Source organism: Orcinus orca, chromosome 15 (assembly GCF_937001465.1).
Source record: "Orcinus orca chromosome 15, mOrcOrc1.1, whole genome shotgun sequence".
Classification (NCBI taxonomy): Eukaryota; Metazoa; Chordata; class Mammalia; order Artiodactyla; family Delphinidae; genus Orcinus; species Orcinus orca.
In genome coordinates this window covers 73747318-73771121 of record NC_064573.1, presented here as the reverse complement: position 1 = coordinate 73771121, position 23804 = coordinate 73747318, and the positions used below count along the sequence as shown (strand labels likewise).

Sequence of the window (23804 nt, the reverse complement as noted above, 5' to 3'; positions counted from 1 at the left end):
ATTACTAGTTGGCAATTATGGACAGATTCTCAGTTTTACGTGAATAGATCTACTTTGCTCCTTTGTGCCATGTTCCTACTTCTAAGTGTTTGCATATTACACATTTCACAATGAGAGGGTTCAGTTCTAATTAATGGTATATTGAAAGAACCTGAATATTTTCCTAACCTAAGAATTATTTTTTGAATTATGTTAGAGTAATTTTGTCTGATTTTGAAGTTTAAATATACTGTCTGGATTTCTTTGTTTTACTATAATTGATTAGTGCAATGGCTTCAGTAAAGTTTATTGATATACATTCATAACCCAACTTTTGTTTTTGCTTGGTAGTCTACCAGAACTATATTGGATTGCAGTATTCTCTAGGAACACTGGGTCTTCAGTTTAAGAAAATCTGATTCAAAAGATGAAATATCATTCTTGATATTGTAAAAATTCACCTTTGGGATTACCTCTATTGTTATGCTGTAGACAACATCCATCAAGTTACTAGGCACTTACAGTAACCAGCATATGTAAACATGTTGCTATTTTCCTAGGAAGCTTCTTGCCACATGTCTAGGTCATTAATTACCCTCTGTATGATGTTTTCTAAGTTAAGTATTTATGGCTCTCTGTCTTTCAGGCTGGCATGGCTCTATATAAGATTGTCCCCAAAAACCCTTACTACTTTTGGTCTGTGATGAGCTTAATAATGCAAGTGAGTATGGCATTCAGAATGGGATTGAGATTTGTTTTTATTTTTGTATATAGTAATTGTCCTTAATGTGTCCTCTGAACATCTTGGGTAATGTGTTGCAGCATGTGTCAAATAGGGATGTGACATATTGTCAGTTGATTTTTTTGAGTTGAGGAGTTTTAGTATTCTTTTTGAGTTGATATATTGGTTTATTTGTGTGTAGCACAGAGTGTATTTCCTCTGAATCTTAGATCCATTACTGGGTTACTTGATCAAGTATGAGCCTCGAAATGTTTGATATTTTAACTTGAGGTTTGTCTTTAAGGCACTATTGTTGGTTGTTGAACAGATCATTGAACTGGGTGACCTTGTTTCATCACTTCTGCTTTCTGAGCCTCAGTCTGCTCTTTTGCAGAATGGAGATGCTCATCTCCCAGAGCAGCTATAAGTACCAAGATAAGACACTGTGTATGAGAGGATGGGGAGAAAGGAGTTAAAATGTAGCAGTTAAGAACAGAGAGGCTCTGGAGTTAAAATGTAGGTTAAGAACAGAGAGGCTCTGGGTTCAGACAGGTCTGCTTTCAAACATTGGCTTCACCATGTCTCTTGAGCTGTTGGGGAATCTTTTAACCTTAGTTTAACTATAAAATAAGCATAATAGCTACCCTGAAAGGTTGTTTTCAGGGGGTAAATGAGTTCTGAGCAGAATCTTTGGCAATGTTAAAATGATTAATATCATGCTAAGGTAACTGTAGCTAATAGTAAGCCATACTATAAATAGAAGGAATTGGCATTTTCCTTCTAATATGTGAAGGTCTCAAGAAGACATCTCAAAGGTTTTTGACTCTTCAAATACCTGGTACCCTTTATATACTAAATAGTATAAACGTATCCCCTCTTAACATATTTCTAGAAAAAAATGTATGAATGGTCTAATATTTAAAAGTTAGGTCATATTGTGGAAACTATGTATTTCAAGAATGCATACGATAAGAATCTTTAGTAAAGAAATCTCCTATAAAGCAAACCACTCTCAAGTTCAAATTAGGTCTGATATTTGACATAGTGGGTTGATAATTATGTGCCAGAGTCACAATAATGGTCTGCATGGTAATAATATAAATAGTGCAAACATTTTTCTTTTCTCCTTTAGTCTATATCAGCACAGGATGAAAACCTCTCAAAAACGATGTTTCTGCCCCTTGCTGAGAGAATGGTAGAAAAAATGGTAAAAGAGGACAAGATAGAAGCAGAGGCTGAAGTGAGTAATTTAAACCCCACTTTGTATTTGCATGTTTTTGATGTTGTTACAATATTATGAACTGTTGCTTTATTCCATTTAGAGAACTGGGTCCTCACTCTTGCCTTTTGTGTAAATGTGAAGCTTTGGAACTCCCCAGCCTAGGTATAATGAGTGAGGTTCTAGCATGTTTCCAGAAAGTACTCTGCCGAGATATAGATAGGAGAGATACTATGGTCTGATTGTCACTGTTAATTTCATCTTATTTGAAGATATAGTGTTCTTTTCTGTTAGATAGCTTTTTAAAAACATACAAATGACTTATCTTTTAATTATTGAAAAGTTTCAATGGTTGCACTTCTTGTTTGTTTTTTTGTAAGGTTGAACTTTATTATATGATCCTAGAACGTTTGGGAAAGTACCAGGAAGCCTTGGATGTCATCAGAGGAAAATTAGGAGGTAATTTTTAGAGTTTTCTTAAAGTTTTTTTTGTTTTGTTTTCCTATTTAAACATGACATTTTATTGTGGAAAATTTCTTCCACATACAGAAACAAAGATATAAAGACTTTAAAAAATCACTTGCGATCATTTTAGATTCTTTCAGGTTTTTCTGTATTTATTTTTTTAAAATAATTTTTAGTTGAAAATAATTCATGGGGACTTCCCTGGTGGTCCAGTGGTTAAGACTTCGCGTTTACGATGCAGGGGGCCTGAGTTCGATCCCTGGTCAGAGAATTAGATCCTGCATGCCACAATTAAGATCCCGCATGCTGCAGCTAAAGATTCCGCATGCTACAAGGAAGATCCCACACGTGGCAACGAAGATCCCATGTGCCGCATCTAAGACCTGGCATAGCCGAATGAGTGAATGAATGAATGAATGAATGAATGAAAATAATTCATGGATTCAGAAAATTCAGGGAGTATGATTTTACCCCAGATCTCCAACCCTCTGCCCTCTACATCCTTCTCCAGTTACCTGTTCTGTATATCCTTCTAAAGTAGTATCTTTCCCCTCCCCCTTCCCTTTTTTTTTGTTTTTGGGGTCCTAAGTTTTATTTAAGAACTCATACAAAATATTCCAGATAATTGAGTTTTGTTTTGTTTTGTTTTGTTTTGTTTGATGTGGACCATTTTTTTTTAAAGTCTTTATTGAATTTGTTACAACATTGCTTCTGCTTTATGTTTTGGTTTTTTGGCCATGATGCATGTGGGATCTTAGTTCCCTGACCTGGGATCAAACCTGCACCCCCTGCATTGGAAGGTGAAGTCTTAACTACTGGACCGCCAGGGAGGTCCCCAGATAATTGAGTTTTAATCCTCATCTTCCTCCTCTTCTTCCTTTTTTTTTTTTAAAAAGAAATTTATTTATGGCTGCTTTGGGTTCTCATTGCTGCACGCGGGCTTTCTCTAGTTGCAGTGAGTGGGGGCTCCTCTTCGTTGCAGTGTGTGGGATTCTCATTGCAGTGGCTTCTCTTGTTGTGGAGCATGGGCTCTAGGCGTGCAGGCTTCAGTTGTTGTGGCACGTGGGCTTCAGTAGTTGTTGCTCGCGGGCTCTAGAGTGCAGGCTCAGTAGTTGTGGTGCACGGCTTAGTTGCTCCGTGGTATGTGGAATCTTCCCGGACCAGGGCTCAAACCCGTGTCCTCTGCATTGGCAGGCGGATTCTTAACCACTGCGCCACCAGGGAAGCCCCTCTTCTGCACCTTGAGTAGTCTGAAAGTAATGCAGTTCGTAACTTTCTTTGCTGTTAGCAACTACGTGTAATCAATCACATAGGTTATTCTTCTTCAAATATTTTTTGGTGAGATATTTCAAATACCTTTTGGAAAAAGCTACCTCAGAAGTTACAGTAATCTTGCTTTTGCTTCTTTCGTTTGTTACAACACCTCTACCAAGATTCTCAGCTTTTCCATTCACTTTGATTCTCTCCTGAAAAAACTGCTCAAAATTGGCAGCATCCATGATTCTACCTTCTACAGGATGGGTACAGTCAAGAGTAAACTTCAGGACCTGCTTCTTTTTTTTTTTTTAATTTAATTTTATTATTTTTTTTTTGCGGTATGCGGGCCTCTCACTTTTGTGGTCTCTCCTGTTGCAGAGCACAGGCTCCGGACACGCAGGCTCAGTGGCCATGGCTCACGGGCCCAGCCGCTCCGCGGCATGTGGGAACCTCCCGGACCGGGGCACGAGCCCGTGTCCCCTGCGTCGGCAGGCGGACTCTCAACCACTGCGCCACCAGGGAAGCCCCAGGACCTGCTTCTTTTTTTTTGCCCCCCTTTGCCACAAACTTTCTACTGGGCGCCATGGTGGCAGCGGAGGCAGAAAGGGGCCCCCCACTTTTTTAAACCACAATTGAGAATATACTGTACCTTGACCCTAAGTGTAATCTTACTCTGCACAATGTTCTTATTAAATATTTTTTTTCTTTAAAATTTTTAAATGTTTATTGTGTCTGTCCTATGAAGGCATTTGAGTTTGTGACATTTTCTCTGCATACTCTTAGACCCATTGTTTTTTTACCTAAACAGTGTGTCTTAGAGATATACCTCACTACCTCACTCTCTTTAATGGTGCCCAGTGTTCCATAGCATAAACGTAGACAGTTTACTACATAGCTCATCTTTGAAGGGTATTTAGGCTATTTGCAAGGAACATCTTTGCTATAAACCAAATTGCCCTCTAAGAGGCTACAGTGTGCATTTCCACCAGCTGTATTTGCTATTAGATTGTAAGAGGTCCTGTTTCTTTGCAAAATTTTAGATCAAACTTTTAAAAAATATTTATTTATTTATTTGGCTGGGCCGTGTCTTCGCTGCCATATGCTGGATCTTCCTTGCCGCATGCGGGATCTTTAGTTGTGGCATGTGAACTCTTAGTTGTGTCACGTGGGATATAGTTTCCTGACCAGGGTTCAAACCCGGGCCCCTTGCATTGGGAGCGTGGAGTCAGCCACTGGCCCACCAGGGAAGTCCCATATCAAACCTTTTATGTTTTTCAATGAGGTAGGTAAAACATACCTTACAGTTTTTATTTAGTTATGAGGGAGGATAATTATTTCTTCATTTGTTTAAAAGCCATTAATATATTTTTTTTCTCTGAGCTTCTTTTTCTTATCCTTTTCCTATTTCTAAAAATTTGGTTAATCTGCTTATTGATTTGCAAGAGTACTTTACATGTTAAAGAAGTTAGCTCTTTTCCATTGTTGTGAAAATACTTCCTCCTTTGTTGTTGGAAAACTGATTTGTATGAACTTCATAGATAGCATTAACTATTCCCTTATTTTTGGACACTTAGGAGATTTTGGTTCCTAAATATTTACACATCTTTGATTTCCTTAGGAGAAATTCGTGGGAATGCAGTTATCGTTTTGACAACCCTGGTTTTTTAATCGTGCCTTTATGGTTATTGGGAGTAACTAACTGTAGATGAGTAGCCTCAGAACTCTCATTAGGTCCAGCCATTAAAAAGACTTTGTTTTTTACAAGTATGTATATCCTTTACTAGACTTTGTGCTATCACAAAACTGTAAAAGTAACTGAGTTAAGTACATTAATTATATAAAATGTAGGAAGAGTTTTGTTTCTGTTTTTATTTTTATTTTTAATGTTACTCTCTAACTTCAGCCTCCTTGCAGGTGGGTACAAGTCAACTTTGTTTTTATTCAGTTAGGTTGTAGTTGTATGGATAGTTACAGTTTAGATTCTCTATAGAAAATTCATAATGTAATTGTTGGCATCCTTAATCTGCTAAACCATTCTAAAAGGACAGGGCATATCTAATTTGGTCAGAAATATAGTCCTAGTTTTTTTGTTCTCAACTGTTGGAAGAGTTTGATTCATCTCTTTTCTTTTTTTATCTTCCTCATAACATCTCCCCTTTCTCATCTCATTCCAGTCCAAGCTTATTCAATGTTTTGGAAATGTATGGATGGTCTGTCTATGGTCTAAATATATCAGGTCTAAATATACCAGTCCTTAGACGCTGTTGGGATTTTATGTGTATCCCACACACTAGATCCTCAACTCAAGACATTCTGGATCCTTGTATTTTGTAGAAGAAAAGGATTAGAAAGTTTAGTATCAGAAATATACGATTTTTCCTTTCAGGAAAGTAATCTTTAGTGAGATAGTAGTTTGTATCTAATAGTGGTCCCATTTTCTAAGAGAGTGAATAAGAAAATGTGACAGTTTCCTTCTTGTATATGGATTTTGTTCTGGTTTCTGAGCAGAAATGAAACCAGCTTACCAACTTTTATAACTTTTAATTGTAGAGAAGTTAACAAGTGAGATTCAGAGTCGGGAAAATAAATGCATGGCTATGTACAAGAAGCTGAGCAGGTGGCCAGAGTGCAATGCCCTTTCTCGGCGCCTCTTACTGAAAAAGTAAGTAGATGCTTCTTTTTGGACTATGAGACTGGAGTGGGGCTTTCAGGTCTCACCATTGATTTTTTTGGTCTATATCCTTTGAGATTTCTGGGCATAAAGTGAAATCTTTTAGTTGTGTGTTCTGGATTTTTTTTTTAAAGTTTTTAATGAGCCTTCATCTTTTTTTTTTTTTTTTCGCGGTACGCGGGCCTCTCACTGTTGTGGCCTCTCCCGTTGCGGAGCACAGGCTCCGGACGTGCAGGCTCAGCGGCCATGGTCCACGGGCCCAGCCGCTCCGCGGCATGTGGGATCTTCCCGGACCGGGGCGCGAACCCATGTCCCCTGCATCGGCAGGCGGACTCTCAACCACTGCGCCACCAGGGAAGCCCGAGCCTTCATCTTTCGATAAAGAGGTGTAATGGAACTTATGCCACCAGGGTGCTAAGTATTCAGAATGAATGCTGAAAAGTCATTAATTTGTCAAACTCAATATTGGTCTAAAAGAGAGACCCTCCCCTTAGCCCCCCTAGAAAGCACTAATGTGGGGAGTTTTCTGTTAAGAATATTAGTTTTTTATTAAGGGCTGCATGAGCTGTTTTTTTTTTTTTTTTAAATTTATTTTGGCTGCTCTGGGTCTTACTTGCGGCACGTGGGATCTTTGTTGTGGCAGGTAGACTTCTTAGTTGCGGCATGCATGCGGGATCTAGTTTCCCGACTAGGGATTGAACCGGGCCCCCTGCATTGGGAGTGCGGAGTCTCATCCACTGGGCCACCAGGGAAGTCCTGAGAATATTAGTTTTTTACACCTGGTCATTTTATTGAAGGAAAGAGGAGTTTCTTGAAAATGTTTGACTTTGAAAATGCCTCTGGAGTTGTTGCCCTTTTAGGGCTGTAGAAGAAACCCAGAGGGAAGGTTGGGCTTCTCCTAGTAAAGACTAAAATATAACTTAGAAAATAAGTTGAATAACATGGTTCCTCAGGCAGATTTGTCACAACTTGGGTTTAATCCTGTGTGCACCATTCAATCTGATTTTAGCTCAGATGACTGGCAGTTCTATCTGACTTATTTCGATTCTGTCTTTCGACTGATTGAAGAAGCCTGGACTCCTCCTGCTGAAGGTGAACAGTAAGTTGTCTTCTTTCCTGAATTACAACACTTTTTAGTATGGTGTAGCAAAATGATTTCATTGTAAGCCTAATTGAATTCTCTTTTTCTGTCTCAATAATGTATCCCTTTCAAAGCAAGACATTTTTCCATTTTTAAATTTTAAAATAAGTATGTATTCATTGTAAAAATCTTAAATTAGTACAGAAATGTATGGTGTGGAAAGTGTTAGTTCCTAGTTTTCCTATCATCCCAGGATGATTTTTTTCTTTTTCCAGTTTTATTGAGATGTAATTGACACAGAAATAACTCTTGATAACAGTTTGGTGTCTTCCAGATTTATTTGGAAAAGACAGTTTGGTGTCTTTTCTTCCAGATTTATTTATATTATGCATATACTAATATAATTATTCTTATTTAACGTAAGAATGCAATTATGTTAGATGTAATGGTTTACAACTTCGTATTTCACCCCCTAAAGTGTATCTTGGGCATCTTTCCATATATGGTGCATACAGATCTGATTAATTCTTTTTAATGACTTAAGAGAACTCCATTTTAGAAATGTACCAAATTCATTTAATCTGTCTGCTGTTGATAGATACTTGTATTGTTGCTGTTTCCTGTTTTGGGGGCTATTACAGACAATACCACAATAAATATAATGAGCTCTTTTAAAAAAGTGAATAACAAAATAGGGTTTATGATACCAAATATGAACTGAGGCTTACTTTATAATATTAAGTAAGTCATCTAATTTTTCTCAGCCTCCTTTTTCTAGCAATAAAATTTACTTATGTTTTTAATTAGGTAATATTTTATATATGCAAAATTATTCATTCTTTTTTTTAAGAAAGAGGTAGAGGTGGTTAGTCACTCTGCAATAATCAAATGACAAAATTGAGAGGAATCATATGCCATGTTAACTGTCAGAATATGCTCATATTTCTCTTTTATTCTAATTTGTGTTGTTTTATAATTATCACAGTACTTTCTGTTATTTTTAATTTGTTTCTTAAAATCAATTTGGCTTGATAGAGGCACAAAATACCTTTTTCATGTGTTTATACCTAGCTCTTTAGAAGGAGAAGTACATTATTCTGCAGAAGAGGCTGTGAGATTTATAGAAGATCGGATAGCAGAAGAATCTAAAAGTTCTCGCCATCTCCGAGGACCACATCTGGCTAAACTGGAGCTGATTAGACGTTTGCGACGTCAAGGTTTTAATGATGAGTACAAACTGGGTAAGAAGCTGTAATGATATTTGGGAACCCTGGAGAAGATACAGGGATGCCCTCAGTACCCAAGTGCAGTATCTGTTCTCTGAAGCCTACAGTGATAAAGTTGTGTTTGAGAAGCAAATGTCTTCATAACCTGAAAATATTAACTAATGAATGGATCACTTATAAAATTAGCCCTCAATCACACATGCAACTCGGCTTAACTTTAGCATCTCTCCCTATTCCATCAGAGTCTTTGTCAGGCGTTCTTTTGCTGACCCAGCAATAATGTCAAAATCAATTTCAAAGTAAATAGCCAGTTTTATAAAAGTTTCAGGATTTCAAGAAGTGAATGAAAGTTTTCTTGAAAATCTACCCTAAGCACTCACAAAACCATCGACGAAATAACATCTGGCAGAGTTAGAGCAGTTAAAGAGCAGTTAACAGTTGAGGAGAAAATTTATTAGGACAATGACAAGATGGGAGAAAAGTATGATTTGGATAGTAAAGCATTAATAGAGGCCTTCAGGAAATTTGATGAAGCCCTTAGAGGTTTTTGTAAAATGGTTCTTTTTGAGCATACTACATAAGAAGTAAATGTTGTCATATTGTACTAATTCACAGTTTTGTGGGGAAAAAAGCACCACTCCCCCCAAAATCAGTAATTCTTTGCTCATACTAAGAATTAGCTTTAGTTTTAATTATACCCTAAATTTTTTAAGTTTAGGAGAATAAACTTTAAAAATTTTTTTAGTTTCATTTTTTTAAGATAAAGCTCCAAAGAAAACTTTTTTCCCCACTCATCATTATAGAAATTTAGTTCTCATTAAAAGTTGAATAACTTTAAGAAGCTTTCTTTAGGGACCAGTTGTCCTGAGATGATGAGCACTTCTCAATACCTAAAACCTATCCTAGAACATCTTTGTCCATTTTAATCATGTAATTAATGTTCTTTGCAGCTCATTCTAAAATTAACTGTGGCTATCTCTCTGTCATTTCTTATGTTGATTATTCATAACCAATTTTGAATTCCATGTTGACTTCTTTCTTTGGGTCTACCTCAATTACTTTAGTTGGTGTTTGTTTTAGAATTGCAAATGAAAATTTTTATGCGACCTTCAGCAAAATATTGTTAAAGTATATTGCAAAGAATTGCTTTCTTCAGATTTCCCTGATGGTCCAGTGGTTAGGACACCGTGCTTCCACTGCAGGGGACCTGGGTTCGATCCTTGGTCGGGGAACTAGGATCCCACAAGCCGCCTGATGTGGCCAAAAAAAAAAAAAGTTGCTTTCTTTCCAAAGCTGGATATAAAACTACTTGGATCTGTTTTCACACTTCCTATATTCATCCCTTGTCTTTCTCTTCTCTCTCACCAGCCTGAATCTTACAAATTTGTCTCCACACACAAAAAAATTTTTTTTCTTTTTTTTTTTTTACCAGACCAGTGAGTGATTCTTAGTCTCTTTTGGATCACAGAGGCATGTGAGAATCTGATTAAAGCCATGAAATCTCTGTTCCCAGAAATGTGTGAGCAGGAACCAAGACCTAAAATCTTACAGAGACCTTGTTAAAAATCTCTCCTTCCTAAATCTAGTCCAATTTGAAAGTATTTTACTTTTATTATTTTTATTTTTAATTTGAGGAAAAATAAAATGAATTGGTAGCTTTCTGCATATCCAGGTTTAAATTTTCCATAGTGAGTGACTTTGGAGTTATTGGCCCGTGGCTCTTCCCATTTATTTTCTCTTCTGTTGTTGTGCCTGTTAACAAACACTACCTTTCATTTAGTTAACATGTATTTAATATTTGTTAAGTAGTTCAGGAACTGTTGTGGAGAAAAGCATGTTTGTTTAATGTTTGCATATAAACTTGTCTTTAAACTTTAATGAAAACTTTTAAACTATTTAAACTTTAATTGAATGAAAAACTTCACATTTCCTCAGTGTAATAACAGGTAAACTGAGTTCGCAAGATTCAGCTCCTTTTTAGTATTTATTTTTAAACTGGCAAGCTATCTTCCGGCCCTCATTGTCATCCTCATTCTCATTCAAGCAAAATTTTCATTTAATTGAAATAAATGTTTTTCAAGTCAGACTTCTCACTTAAATTAGAGATTGCTTCAGTCCATGAATAATTTAGTGATATTTCCCCCCCCCCTCTCTCTTAGGTGATCCAGAAGAATTAATGTTCCAGTATTTTAAAAAGTTTGGGGATAAACCTTGTTGTTTCACAGACCTCAAGGTGTTTGTTGACCTCTTGCCTGCTACACAGTGTACAAAAGTAAGCAGAGTTCTGTTGGGTACCTGTATTTATTGCAACTAGGTTAAGTGTTTGGGTTTCCTTTCTAAAATGGGTGAAAGTGGTGAACATGAGATATCAAGATACTGTGCTATCAAGCCAAGTAGTCTAGGTGCTATCAGATTAAAGGCATGATTTCTTGTAAAGTTGAGCCGCAATGAGAATAAGCCCCTGGTAGATAATTGGATTCTTCTGGTGTGTGTGTGTGTGTGTGTGTGTGTGTGTGTGTGTGTGTGTGTGTGTGTGTGTGTGTGTGTGTGTGTGTGTGTGTATGTGTGTATATATATATATATAAATTTTGAGATAATTGTAGATATACATGCAGTTGTAAGAGAAATAATACAGAGAGATCTGTATACCCTTCACCCACTTTGTCCCAATGGTAAGATCTAGCATAATTATAGTATAGTGTCATAATTAGGAAACTGACATTGATAAAATCCACTGACCTTATTCAGATTTCATCAGTTTTACATGCATTCATTTGTGTGTATATGTGTGGTGTGTTTGTGTGTGTATATTTAGTGCCGTATATAGTGTATGGATTCATGTGACCACCACCTAGACAAGATGCATAGTAGTTTCACCACCAGGGTCCCTCCATGTGCTCCCTACATTTTTTTACCTACAGCCACCTCCCTGTATCTCCTTTCCCCATCCCTCTCCCTCAGCAACTACTGATATTTTCTATTTCTATAATTTTGTCATTTTAAGAATGTTATATAATGGAATCATATTATTTATAACCTTTAGAGATTGACTTTCTTTACTCAGCGTAATTCCCTGGAGATTCATCATGTTGTTACATGTACCATGTCCATTCCTTTTTATTGCTGAATAATATTCCATGGTATGGATGTACCATGATTCCTTTAACTTGTTGAAGAACATGTGGGTGTGTCCAGTTTTTGGCTATTACAAATACAGCTGCTGTGAACATTTGTATGCAGGTTTTTTTATGGGAACCTAAGTCTTCATTTCTCTGAGAAAAATGCCCAGTAGTTCAGTTGTGGGGTCTTATGGTAGCTGCACATTTAGTTTTTTAAAGAAATGGCCAGACTTTTCCACAGTGACTATATCTTTTAAATTCCCGTTAGCAATGTATGAGTCATCTGGTTTCTCTGCATCCTCATCAACATTAGGTGTTGTCACTATTTTTTATTTTAGCCATTCTAGTAAGTGTGTAGTGATGTTTCATTATGGTTTTAATGTACATTTCCCTAATGGTTAATGCTGTTGAACATTTTTTCCTGTGCTAATTTGCCATCTGTATTTTCTCCTCAGTGAAGTGTCTTTTGCTCATTTTCTAGTTGATTTGTTTTTTTACTGTTGAGTTTTGAGAGTTCTTTAGATATTCTAGATACAAGTCCTTTGTCAGATATGTGGTTTCAAATAGTTTCTCCCAGTCTGTAGCTTGTCTTTTCATCCTCTTAACAAGATCATTTGCAGAGCAAAGTTTTTTTTTTTTTGTTTGTTTGTTTTTTGCCATGCCATGCAACTTGCGGTATCTTAGTTCCCTGTCCAGGGATCTAACCCAGGCCCCGGCAGTGAAAGCACTGAGTCCTAACCACTGGACCGCCAGGGAATTCTCAGAGCAAAGTTTTAAAGTTTGATGAAGTCCAGTGGACTTTCCTTTTAATATCTTGTCTCTTATTTGCTCAAAACTGTAGCAGTTAATTGCTGATTATGTCAAGTCATGATTCATTCTTGCTGAAGCAGTCTGAGACTCTTAAATCTAAGGGATTTAAAAAAAATAAACTTGAAGACCTAAATAGACATTTCTCCAAAGAAGACATACAGATGACCAGCAGGCACATGAAAAGATGTGCAACATCACTAATTATTAGAGAAATGCAAATCAAAACTACAATGAGGTATCACCTCATACCAGTCAGAATGGCCTTCATCAAAAAGTCTGCAAATAATAAATGCTGGAGAGGGTGTGGAGAGAACCCTCCTACACTGTTGGTAGGAATGTAAATTGGTACAGCCACTACGGAAAACAGTAGGAAGTTCCTTAAATAATTGAAAATAGAACTACCATATGATCCAGCAATCCCACTCCTGGGCATATATCCAAAAAAGATGAAAACTCTAATTCGAAAAGATACACACACCTTGGTGTTCATAGCAGCACTGTTTACAGTAGTGAAGACATGGAAGCAACCTAAGTGTTCATCAACATATGAGTGTATAAAGAAGATGTGGTATATATATACACAGTGAAATATTACTCAGCCATAAAAAATAATGAAATATTGCCATTTGCAGCACCATGGTTGGACCTAGAGATTATCATACTAAATGAAGTAAGTCAGACAGAGAAAGACAAATATATGATATCACTTATATGTGGAATCTAAAAAATAATACAAATGAACTTATTTACAAAATAGAAACAGACTCACAGATGTAGAAAACAAACTTATGGTTGCCAAAGGGGAAGGGATAAATTAGGAGTATGGGATTAACAGATACAGGCTACTATAGCAAAATATATAAAAAGAATTTACTGTATAGCACAGGGAACTATATTCAATATCTTGTAATAACCTGTAATGGAAAAGAATCTGAAAAAAATACATAGCCAGATCACTTTTCTGTATACCTGCAACTAATACAATATTGTAACTCAACTATACTTCAATAAAATTAAAGGAAAAAAAACCTTTAATTTTGGAATAACTTTACATTTACAGGAAAGTTGTAAAGATAGTAAAGAAGGTTATACTCTACCCTTCGCCCAGCTTTCCCCAACATTAACATCTTAAATTACAGTGGTATATTTGTCAAAACTAAGAAACTAACTTTGGTACATTACTGTTAACTGGCCTCTAGACTTTATATTTCTGTAGCTCTTCCATTAATGTCCTTTTTCTTTTCTGGGATCTAAGCCTGGGTACCATATTGTAGTTAATTGTCATCTATTGGGAGTTTTTGATGTGATAGAATCAATGTAAATCAATTATATGTATATCAACATCATGTAAAGAAATACTGATATGTATCAAGAGAGTCTGTGACTTTGGTCAGCTTTAGTCATAAAAAACTCTAATTAGTGAATGTTGGAAGTCTTGCTATCACAGGGCTACCACAACCTGTTTTTCCAGAAAGACTCTATCATCCCCATATGGAATGAGTGAAACTCAGTGGGAACACAGTGGCAATGACTACAGTATTTGTTTCGTGACCATATCCTTAGCTCACCAGCACTTGATACTTTGGCAGTCTTGAGGTTACACATCTAGGGCAGATGGAGCAGTGCATTCCCAAACTGTTAAGGAGCCAGTGGTCTCTACTGGGTTCTGAAATGACTACCATTGTTCACTTTGGCTTAGAAAAAGTTGTTCTTGGGTTGCTGTGCTTATAGGGCACAGGCTAAGCTTTAGAAGTTTTCTAGATAAATTGTAACATATCCAGAAAAGAGGGTTCTGGGTTATAGAAAGACTTGAAAGCCTATGAGAGAGAAATGGTTGAGTGGAAGAGATAGGTTTGGTATGGTGATGACAGAGTACTTTATTTCTCATAATTTGAAAAGCTGTCCTGTAAAAGAGGGAAGAGAACAGGGCCAGCAAGAAGTTGTTGCAGGGAATTAAGAATTTGGCTCAGTGAGAGAAAGATATTTTTTATAGTCACAATTCTCTAAAAAACACAGTGTGTGAGTTTCATGTTACTGGAGGGATTTAAGCAGAAAATAAAACCATGTGGGAAAGATTCATTCACTAAGTGTTTGTCGCACATATTATGTGCTAAGGTAAGGAATGATTGATCATGTTTTATAGTGCTTACTGTCTTGTAAGTTAAAGCATCAAATGATGGGAAAGCATTAGAGGAATGCTTATATCGCATTTAGCTGAGATTCATATAGGTTTGCTAGCATAAATTTTAGTACCAGAAGCTCTACTTTATTGGCATGTTTGAAAATCTTAGATCACCTCTGTGACTGCATATACTAATAATCTACTGGGAGGAACCCTCTAGAAATAGTGAAATACTAGCAGTGATGAGGTGGTCATTGTTCAGTGAGACAAAGGGTTTAAAGCTGTTGCAGTGAGTTTTGTAGTCCTGTGTAAATTTTTAATTGAGAGGGGTAATTTTGCTGCCACAACTTTTTAAATGTAGAATGACTTCAATAGCTAAAAATCCTGCCACTCAGCAGTATGTTTGTCAGAGGATTGCAAACTGTCCAAGTAAGGTTCAGACTGAGAACTGTTGTCCCAATGAATTAGGAGACGCATTCTAAAATGGGACTGGCCCCTAAGAGGAGGCCGTTGAGTCCAGTGATCCTGAAGAGGCTCACCCATAGAGGCGTTTTTGTATTTTGCTTCCTTTGCCTTGGGGTTTTAAGCTAACAATAAAATAATTCCAGTTTTTAAAGAAGCTTTTTGTGTAGCAGTGAAACTGTACAGACTAGAATAGCAAATGAACGTATTGTTTCATGACAAAACCTGTTTGGAAGATTCTTTAGCATTCAATAAAGAAGGCCTTAATAATAAACATAACTAGTATATAAAATGGCTTACAAGAATGGAAGAGCTGGCAATAGAAATTATATAGGTACTTAATCAAAAACATGAACACTAGTGCCACAGTTTCTTTGTTACAAATGTGATTATCTGATCATAATAATTAAAATTAAAATTCATACAATTGTAGAAAATTGAAGTAAAGTCATTACAGATGTGAAACTGCATGTTGAGTAGGATTTTTATTTTAATTTAATTTTTGTTTCCAAAAATTACATGTATAAAATTGAAAAAGTCAAATAGTGCTACAAGGCTTATATTGAAAAACAATTGCAGCTCTTTGCCTTCTTCAGCCCTGATTCTGGCTCCGTACAGGCAAATCACTTTCAACCCTTAACTGCTTCTTCTGTTATTTAACTCCATATTTCTAAATTATAGGCTTATTTAGCTATTTGTTTATTTTTACAGTTATAGTCTTCATCTATTGGTATCTTACTGTGGAAGGCAATAATTTTGTTCATAACATCCCACTTCTCCCCTTACCTACTTTTCCCCCGGTATAGTTTAGTAATTATGCAGTATTTATATTTTAATGACTAAATATTCACAGCTAAGCCACTTTGTATATGTGGAGATTACCTTTCTTAACTTTCTTTCTTGGAGTTAATATTTTTTTGTTCAGTTCACCCCAATCAATCTGATAGAACCATAAAAGTTTAAAACTCCTCTTAGTGTATTCTGAAACATGAGGTGATAGATCTGTTCCATTCTCCCTTTGAGTCTACAGTGTCTCTGGTTCAGTATCTCCTGGGAGTAAAGAAAACCCGTGGATTCTGCTGGGTTTAGGAAGTCAGTCAGTGAGCTTGGGGAGGGGTCTAATTTCTTAAAATTTAGCAAATTCTTCTGTTTCAGTCCCACCAGCACTTTAGCTTTCAGACGTACCTCTTGCCCTTAATTTCTGAGTCTTGCAAGGTTCTGTGGCTGGAAGAGGCTTGCTGCTTATTGGTGGTCTCCCCATTCATACTGTTGGATTTCAGCTTTCTTGGCCCTGTACATTGGTTATTACTTACCACCTGCCCTTCTGCTTTTTATCTTTTGAAATCTTGTTAATGTTTATTATTTGCTGTCATCTCTTCACATGTTCTTGATCCTTTGGGGTTGATTCCTTTTTTGTTCTTTACTGTCATCCTAATAGGATCTTGGAAGGGAGTGAAAATAGCCTGTGTTTAATACATGTGTAAATGGAACTGGGTTTTTTTGCTTTAAAAATAATTTATTAGTTTTGGATCACAAAATATAGGGAAGACACAAGGGTGATGCCTGTGACCCCTTGGCTGCACTTCCTGTCCATAAACACCTTTTATAACTCCAAACTCGTGCTGCCCAAGCATTTTCTCACATCCTAACAGCTGAAGAGTATAGTATACGACCATGTGGGAAGTTTAAACAGACACCCTGTATGTGATGCAGGGGTCCCTTCTCACTTCTGCCAATATTGCAACTGTACTGGTTGTGGAACTGGTGTTCTTAAAAATTTATACCGAATTTAGAGAATTAAAAACATTTTATTTCAAGATGTTACCATTGGGGTGGAATTTCCTGGCAGTCCAGTTGTTAGGGCTTCATGCTTCCACTGCAGGGGGCATGGGTTCAATACCTGGTCAGGGAACTAAGATCCCGCATGCCGTGCGGTACGGCCACAGGGAAAAAAAAAAAGTTACCATTAGGAAAAACTGGGTGAAGGGTACACAGGAACTGTGTTATTTCTGACAATTGCATGCAAATCTATAATTATCTCAAAAGTAAAGCTTTAATCAAAAAAACAATTTAAGGCTATTGACAGGACAACCATTCCTTTCAATGTATAATGTTTCCTTTAAGAATTTATTTGTAGTATATCAATATAATAGGTTTGTTTTGGGGTAATTGTTCTTTTTACAGTCTTCCTAATTAAACTTTTTCATTGCTACGTTACATATTATGTCAATCTATTGTAATTTAGGAAACATTTTCACGGTTCTTTTAATCTTTTAGTGCATATACTACATGGTATTAACATAATACTTTTGGCCAGCAATGAATGGGTGTGCCAGTTTCACTGGAATTTTACCAGCACTGTGTGCTGTTAGAAGTGTTTTTGTTTTGGCAATTTTGTTAGATAGAAAATGGTATACTAAAGGGGTTTTAATTTGTATTTTTTCTTGATACCATTTTCTAGACCATTTCAGTATTTGTTAATTGTGGCCTACTAAAGACTAGTTCTGTTTTGAGACCTGTACTTCTTTTTTCTTTCAACTTTGCAGTTTATTAATCAGTTACTTGGAGTTGTTCCTTTGTCAACACCAACAGAGGATAAGCTGGCACTGCCTGCTGACATCAGAGCTCTGCAGCAACATTTGTGTGTGGTGCAGCTGACGAGGTTACTTGGCTTGTACCACATGATGGATAAAAATCAGAAATTGAGTGTGGTCAGAGAATTGATGTTAAGGTACCAGCATGGACTAGAATTTGGTGAGCAGCCTTTCAAAATGTGCAGTAGTTCCCTGATCCGCTAAGATTTAGAAGTTAGTTTTTTATCTCTCATAGCATGCTGTTGTAATGCTTTTGGCAAGGAAAATATTTTGTCAAGTGGGAACACTATCCAGGTAATAAAATGCAAAGCCTTTCTTAAGCTTGGAGTTTTAAAAATTATAATTGGCTCCCAGATATCCATATTCTTCCTGATCTGGCCAGCCAACTCTTTATCACAGTGGGGCTCAGATGAATTGCAGAGTTTATGATAATTGTCATATTTTCTGCTTATAGGCCTTAATATTCTAAATATATAGACTGTGTAAATGACCCAAAAGAATTGTAAATTGTGAGATAAATATTTAGTTTAGAAGTAGATGATCTTCAGATTGCTTAGATATGTGTGATAAAATATAAATTATCTGACTAGATGATATTAGTATTTCTCTAACTGTATTCTAAAAAATTAGGTGAAGTAATGAGCATAATATTACATTAGTTGTACATGGCTCTTGGATTCTGTTCTTTTCTTCACCTAAAACCTCCTTCCAAATCTTGCTGCTCTCCTTTTGGGACCATTTGGAATACCACCTCTATTCTGGAACCCTTCCTTCTGCTCCAGCTGAGTGTGGTCTCACCTTCTTTTGACTCTTTTGATTCATGGCTTAAATTTTTCTTCTGGTATTTACTCCATTCTTATTAGTTTCTTTTCCTCTTTTTCTCTTCTTCCTCCTGTCACTTTCTTGCTTTAAAAAAACTCCTTTGGGGCAGTAATAATTGAACAAATCTTAAAATACAGATATGATTTTTTTTTTCCCTATAGGGAAATCCTGTTTGAAAACCGAATTGCAATTTTCAGACTATTACTGTCTCCTTGCTGTCCATGTGCTTATTGATATATGGAGAGAAACAGGTAAAGAGCAGTGATTTCAGTTTAACTTTACTCTTTGTTTTTATTGACTATAAATCCTTAGACTAAGTATATAATCCAAGAATTTGATTTATGCTTTTAGGTTTTTCTTCCTTGCCCTTCTCCAGGGTGCTTCTAGAAGAACCAAAGTCTCCAAGTATCCTCCTCTCTGTAATCAGGATAATCTTAAATCAGTGGATATCTGTTCTGTTTTAAAATATTTCTGCATAGTGAGTAAACAACCTATTACAAAGTTACAATAATTAAAATACAGAGAAACTGATTCAGATATAGATGTATGGGTCCATGGAATGAAAGAGCCATTTTTGTTCACTTCAGTTTATATAGGAAAATACACTTTTTTTGGAATACGGTTCAGATTAGCCCATTTAAGACAAATATATACTGCATGGTATAGGAAGCTTCATGAGTCATTAAGCAAGAGAAGGATGATTCAGCAAATGGTACTGAGATTGCCTTTTCTTTAGGTCTCACTTTCTGACATTTTCTCTTATTAGCAGTTTTTGAGAAAAAATAACTTTAGCTACTTATTGCATATTATTCATGAGAATAAACTGCAGAAGAAACAGGGCTGGGAGACAGTGCTGTGCAAGACAGACACAACCCTGCCCTCATGGGTCATTTAACCAAGCACTCAATTTTGATACTATCTTCTCATGCTTAAAATCCTTCAGATATGCCCTGTTTTCCTGAGGATAAAGGTCAGCCTTATTAGGATGGTTTACAATGCTCTCTATAATCTAGTGTCTGTCTACATCTCCAGATTCTTAGTACTTAAGGCCCTAAATCTACTTTTTTTTTTTTGCTACTATCACTGAACATCATGTTACCTCTCTTTGAAATAACTTTCTTACCTCCTTCATCTCACTTTTACTCAAACAGTGCCTCTGACAAGCCTGTCTTGATTTCACCCCCTTCCTCATTGCAGATTTTATGCCCCTTCTGAACTTTTGTAGGACGTTGTGTATATCCATATGATAGTACTTGTTATACTGTATTGTACCGGGGATGGGGATGAAATCCTTTTCATCAGAGTACTTGATATCTGGAACCCCACATTCAGGAGGTTGCATAGGGCTGTAAAAGTCATCTTAATGTAAAACCATTAATGAACTGACTACTTAGTAATTTGGCCCCTACTCGTACCCTTCCCCACTTATTCCTGGCATCTATTCTTGCTCATAGTGACTGTGGCTTTGCTAATCTCTTGGTTTTGGAGCAAGATATCTGACCATATAATAGTAATAACAGTTAACAGTTGTGGATCATCAGGCACTTGAAAGTGCTTTATATGAATTAGCTAATTTTAAACCTTGTAACAGTACAGTTAAGATTGTTACAGTTTTACAGATGTGGGAAATACAGGGCAGAGAGAAAGAAGTTAGGTGGGTTGTCCAAAATCATACAGTGCAAATACATGGGAAGTTCTAGATATTATATATATATAGATGCAAGGTTTCTTGAAGTCAGTGAAAGTGATGTTGAATGTTCCAGTTGTAGGCTGGAACAATAGTCATTGTTCAAGGTGGATATGACAAAAATTAGAAATGTATAGAAAATTGGTGAGGATGTTGAAAGAGACTGATTTGAATGTGACAGGATTAAGAAGAGCATTTTAAGGTTAAATTGATGATGCTCTCAAATATTTTTTGCAAAAAAGCAATTCTTTATGATTGTGCTACAAAAATAAAATGGGGAGTGAAGGATGCCATTTTTTCTCCTCTAGTTTTATTGAGCTATAATTGATACATTACATTGTATTAGTTTAAGGTATACAATATAGTGATACATTGTATTAGTTTAAGGTATACAATATAGTGATATATCGCAAAATGATTACCACAATAAGTTTAGTTAAAGTCCATTACCTCACATAGCTACTTTTTTTTCCCTTGTGATGAGAACTATTAACATCTACTCTCTTAACAACTTTGAAATACACAGTACAGTGTGGTTAACTGTAGTCACCATACTGTACATTATATCCCCAGAATTTATTTATCTTATATCTTTTTATTATATCATTTTGTTATATTATAAAATTTGATTTAAAAAATTCTGTCCCCCAAATCCTCATCAACCCTTGATGCTCTTTGATTTGGCATAGAGTTGTAGTTATATTCTAAATTTTGCAAAATAAAATAAGATGATAAGTGTCATCATAATGTTGGGTTTAATAGTTCAGAAGTGTAAATTAAACCTTTTTTTTTTTTTACTATTTACTTTGAAATTTTGTTTCTATTTAAAAGAGATCTTCAAGAAGTTTTTAAAAAAAATTCTGATATTGGTTATCCTTGAATAAGTAGGACTTAAAAAATTATCTATTATCTATAATTGTCCAACTATCTCTTCTACTCAATTCTGAACCTCTTGAGGCCTGGAACCACCTATGACTCTTATCTTTGGGTGTTATATCTAGTGTTACTGCAGAGTTTAGGTCACTGAGTGTTGAATTAAATAAAATTATGACTGTGAATACCAGGGAGCAACATGGGAAAACACAAAATCGGGTGTATGCCATGATTACTACTGTGTAAAATTGTGCTGCAAAAATAAAATAGGGAGTGAAGGATGTCATTTTTTCTCCTCTCGTTTTATTGAGCTATAATTGATACATTACATAGTAATGTTATGTATACATAATTGATAGTTCAAAAGCAGTACATTAATCACAATGGTAGTTTGAGTAGATCATGGGTGGTTTACATAGTTTAGGTAGGATTATGGATGATATTTATCTAAATCCCCAATTTTTGGTTATGTCTTGTTTCTTTTGGAAAAAAGCATATAGAATATAATTTTAAAAGCTCAGTGCATGGAGCTTTTTTGTTTTTTTGAGGGGGAGCTTTTTATTTTAGCTGTTTTTTCTAACTGTAAAAGTAGCTCGTAAAAATTTGGCAAATGGTTTATTTTAATCTCGCTTTTCCAACTTCCAAAAGACTAACATTTTTGCATATTTCCTTCTCTCTTTCTCTGTGAATGTTTTAAATACTTGAGATGAACTCTTCATACTAGTTTGAATTCTGTACGTTTTACTGATCATTATTGCATAATTATTTTCCCTTGCTGTTAGAAACTCCTTGTTAACGTTAAATGGCTGTATGGTGTTTCCCTGTGTGGGTGTAACTACAGTTTACTTAATCATCCCCCCATTATTAGTACAGTGAATGTTTTTGTATATAAAGCTTTATCTGCATTTCATGTTATTTTCTTCAGATAATTTCATAAAAGAGAAATTACTTTTTCTTTAAGAATATTGATGCATGTAACGTTTTGAATTTTAGTAGGCCAAAAATGTGTATCATTTTAGTTTGGTTATTAATGAGCAGTTCTTTTTTCAAATATTAGTTGACATCTGTTAGTAGAGTTACATGTGGAAGAAAAATGATGTCAAGAGAAAGCATCTGTCTGGGGTCTTGTAGAGAAAATCCTGTACTGGGAAGGTTGGTGGATTCTACTTCTCCTTCAAAGTCCATCTCTTCTCAGAATCTAGGATCCTGTGAGATTCCAGACTTCTCTTTAAGACCTGGCAGCTCAAAGTTTGCATCATTTTTGCAGATGCAGGTTTAAGAACTGAGGTAACTATTGAGGGACTGTCTTTTCAGGGAAATTCCCTATTTTGGTTACAGGTGTGTATCTAAAATTTGTTCTCTGCCACCCAACCACATCCTTAGAATACTTAGGGGAGGTGATGGTGTCAGTTAGTTTTTATTTTTTAGTTTTGAGAAACCCCCATTTGCTGTCAAGGTCTGTGGATAATGCTGTTATATTTTGGTTCTAGGTGATGAGACCGCTGTGTGGCAGGCCCTGACTTTGCTGGAAGAGGGACTAACTCACAGCCCTTCCAATGCTCAATTCAAATTGCTGCTTGTTCGAATCTACTGTATGCTGGGGGCATTTGAACCAGTGGTGGATCTGTATTCCAGCCTTGATGCTAAGCATATCCAGCATGACACCATTGGGTTGGTAGTATATACTCTGAATAATGAGCAGCCAGCTACAGCAGTGTGGGGTCCTCATATATGGAATTCTTAACATTTTGATTTTAGCAGAAAAGTTGTTCCCGGTATTAAGCTTTGTAGATTAATCACCTGTTATGACCCATTGCAAAGCAGAAAGAGTTTTATCTTTCTCAGCATTTTGTGGTAATTTCAAATGCGTACAATTTAGAAATGGTTAAAAAAAAAAGTTTTCCCCAGATACAGGTAACAGTTATATACTTTGAACTCTTTTTCTTAGCACACATTGTTTTCAAGTCTTTACTTCTGCCTTGCAGTTGAGGTTGACACTTGTATGTTGACCCCAGAGATCCTTTGAATTTGTATTTTGACTATTCTTTGTGATGAATCAAGGGTATTTTCTCTGTGTCCTGTAGAGCTGTTTTAGGAAGACAATATTCTGTTCTCTAACAACTTGTGTTCCATTAATCATCTGAGTGTAAGAAAGCATGGCATAGAGCTTTAGGTCTCCCACAAAACTGAATTAACTTTGCTGTTTTTTAAAATTTGATTCTGTGAATTAGATCATTTCTATGGCCGCATGTTTTAACTTTTCGTATGCTTAGCTGTTTTTCTACCATAGTAATGTGAAGTGTAGTATTTGATACTAGAGGTGGGTAGGTATAACCTTTTTTTTTCTTTCCTTCCGACCTAGTTACCTTTTGACCCGATACGCCGAATCCCTAGGTCAGTATGCTGCTGCATCCCAGTCCTGTAACTTCGCACTCAGGTTTTTCCACTCCAACCAGAAAGATGTAAGTGAAAAAAAAATTTATTTTTTAATATGGTCTTGGCCTGCTGAAAGAACATGATTCAGAGAGCATCTTCCCTCGGGTCACAAGTACACATATTAAGGTGCACCACGCTGTACTCACATGTGCCCTTAGTCTATAGCTTACTGGCCAAGGCTGTTAGGTAGAGGTAAGGAGTTTTTGTGTTTGTTCGTAAGGGTATGTTTAATAGAATCCATGAGAAGGTGCATTTAAAAC

At 36.1% G+C, this 23804-nt stretch overlaps 1 protein-coding gene across 5 annotated transcripts in view; it reads left to right on the top strand.

Moving 5' to 3' along the window:
* The window catches only part of NAA25 (N-alpha-acetyltransferase 25, NatB auxiliary subunit), a 74028-nt gene that overhangs the window by 19585 nt on the left and 30639 nt on the right, over window positions 1-23804 (top strand). For 4 of the 5 annotated variants that reach the window (XR_007471921.1, XM_033408685.2, XM_004281443.4 and 1 more), the window contains exons 5-15: window positions 626-700; window positions 1833-1940; window positions 2300-2378; window positions 6192-6303; window positions 7322-7411; window positions 8465-8634; window positions 10779-10891; window positions 17679-17886; window positions 18710-18799; window positions 22599-22779; window positions 23471-23570. Coding sequence is in view for 4 of the 5 variants with exons in the window: in XM_033408685.2 (XP_033264576.1) it covers window positions 626-700; window positions 1833-1940; window positions 2300-2378; window positions 6192-6303; window positions 7322-7411; window positions 8465-8634; window positions 10779-10891; window positions 17679-17886; window positions 18710-18799; window positions 22599-22779; window positions 23471-23570 (1326 nt within the window). In the remaining variant the exon portion in view is untranslated. The remainder of the gene's footprint in view (window positions 1-625; window positions 701-1832; window positions 1941-2299; window positions 2379-6191; window positions 6304-7321; window positions 7412-8464; window positions 8635-10778; window positions 10892-17678; window positions 17887-18709; window positions 18800-22598; window positions 22780-23470; window positions 23571-23804) is intronic. The other variant, XM_049698619.1, reaches the window with a different exon arrangement.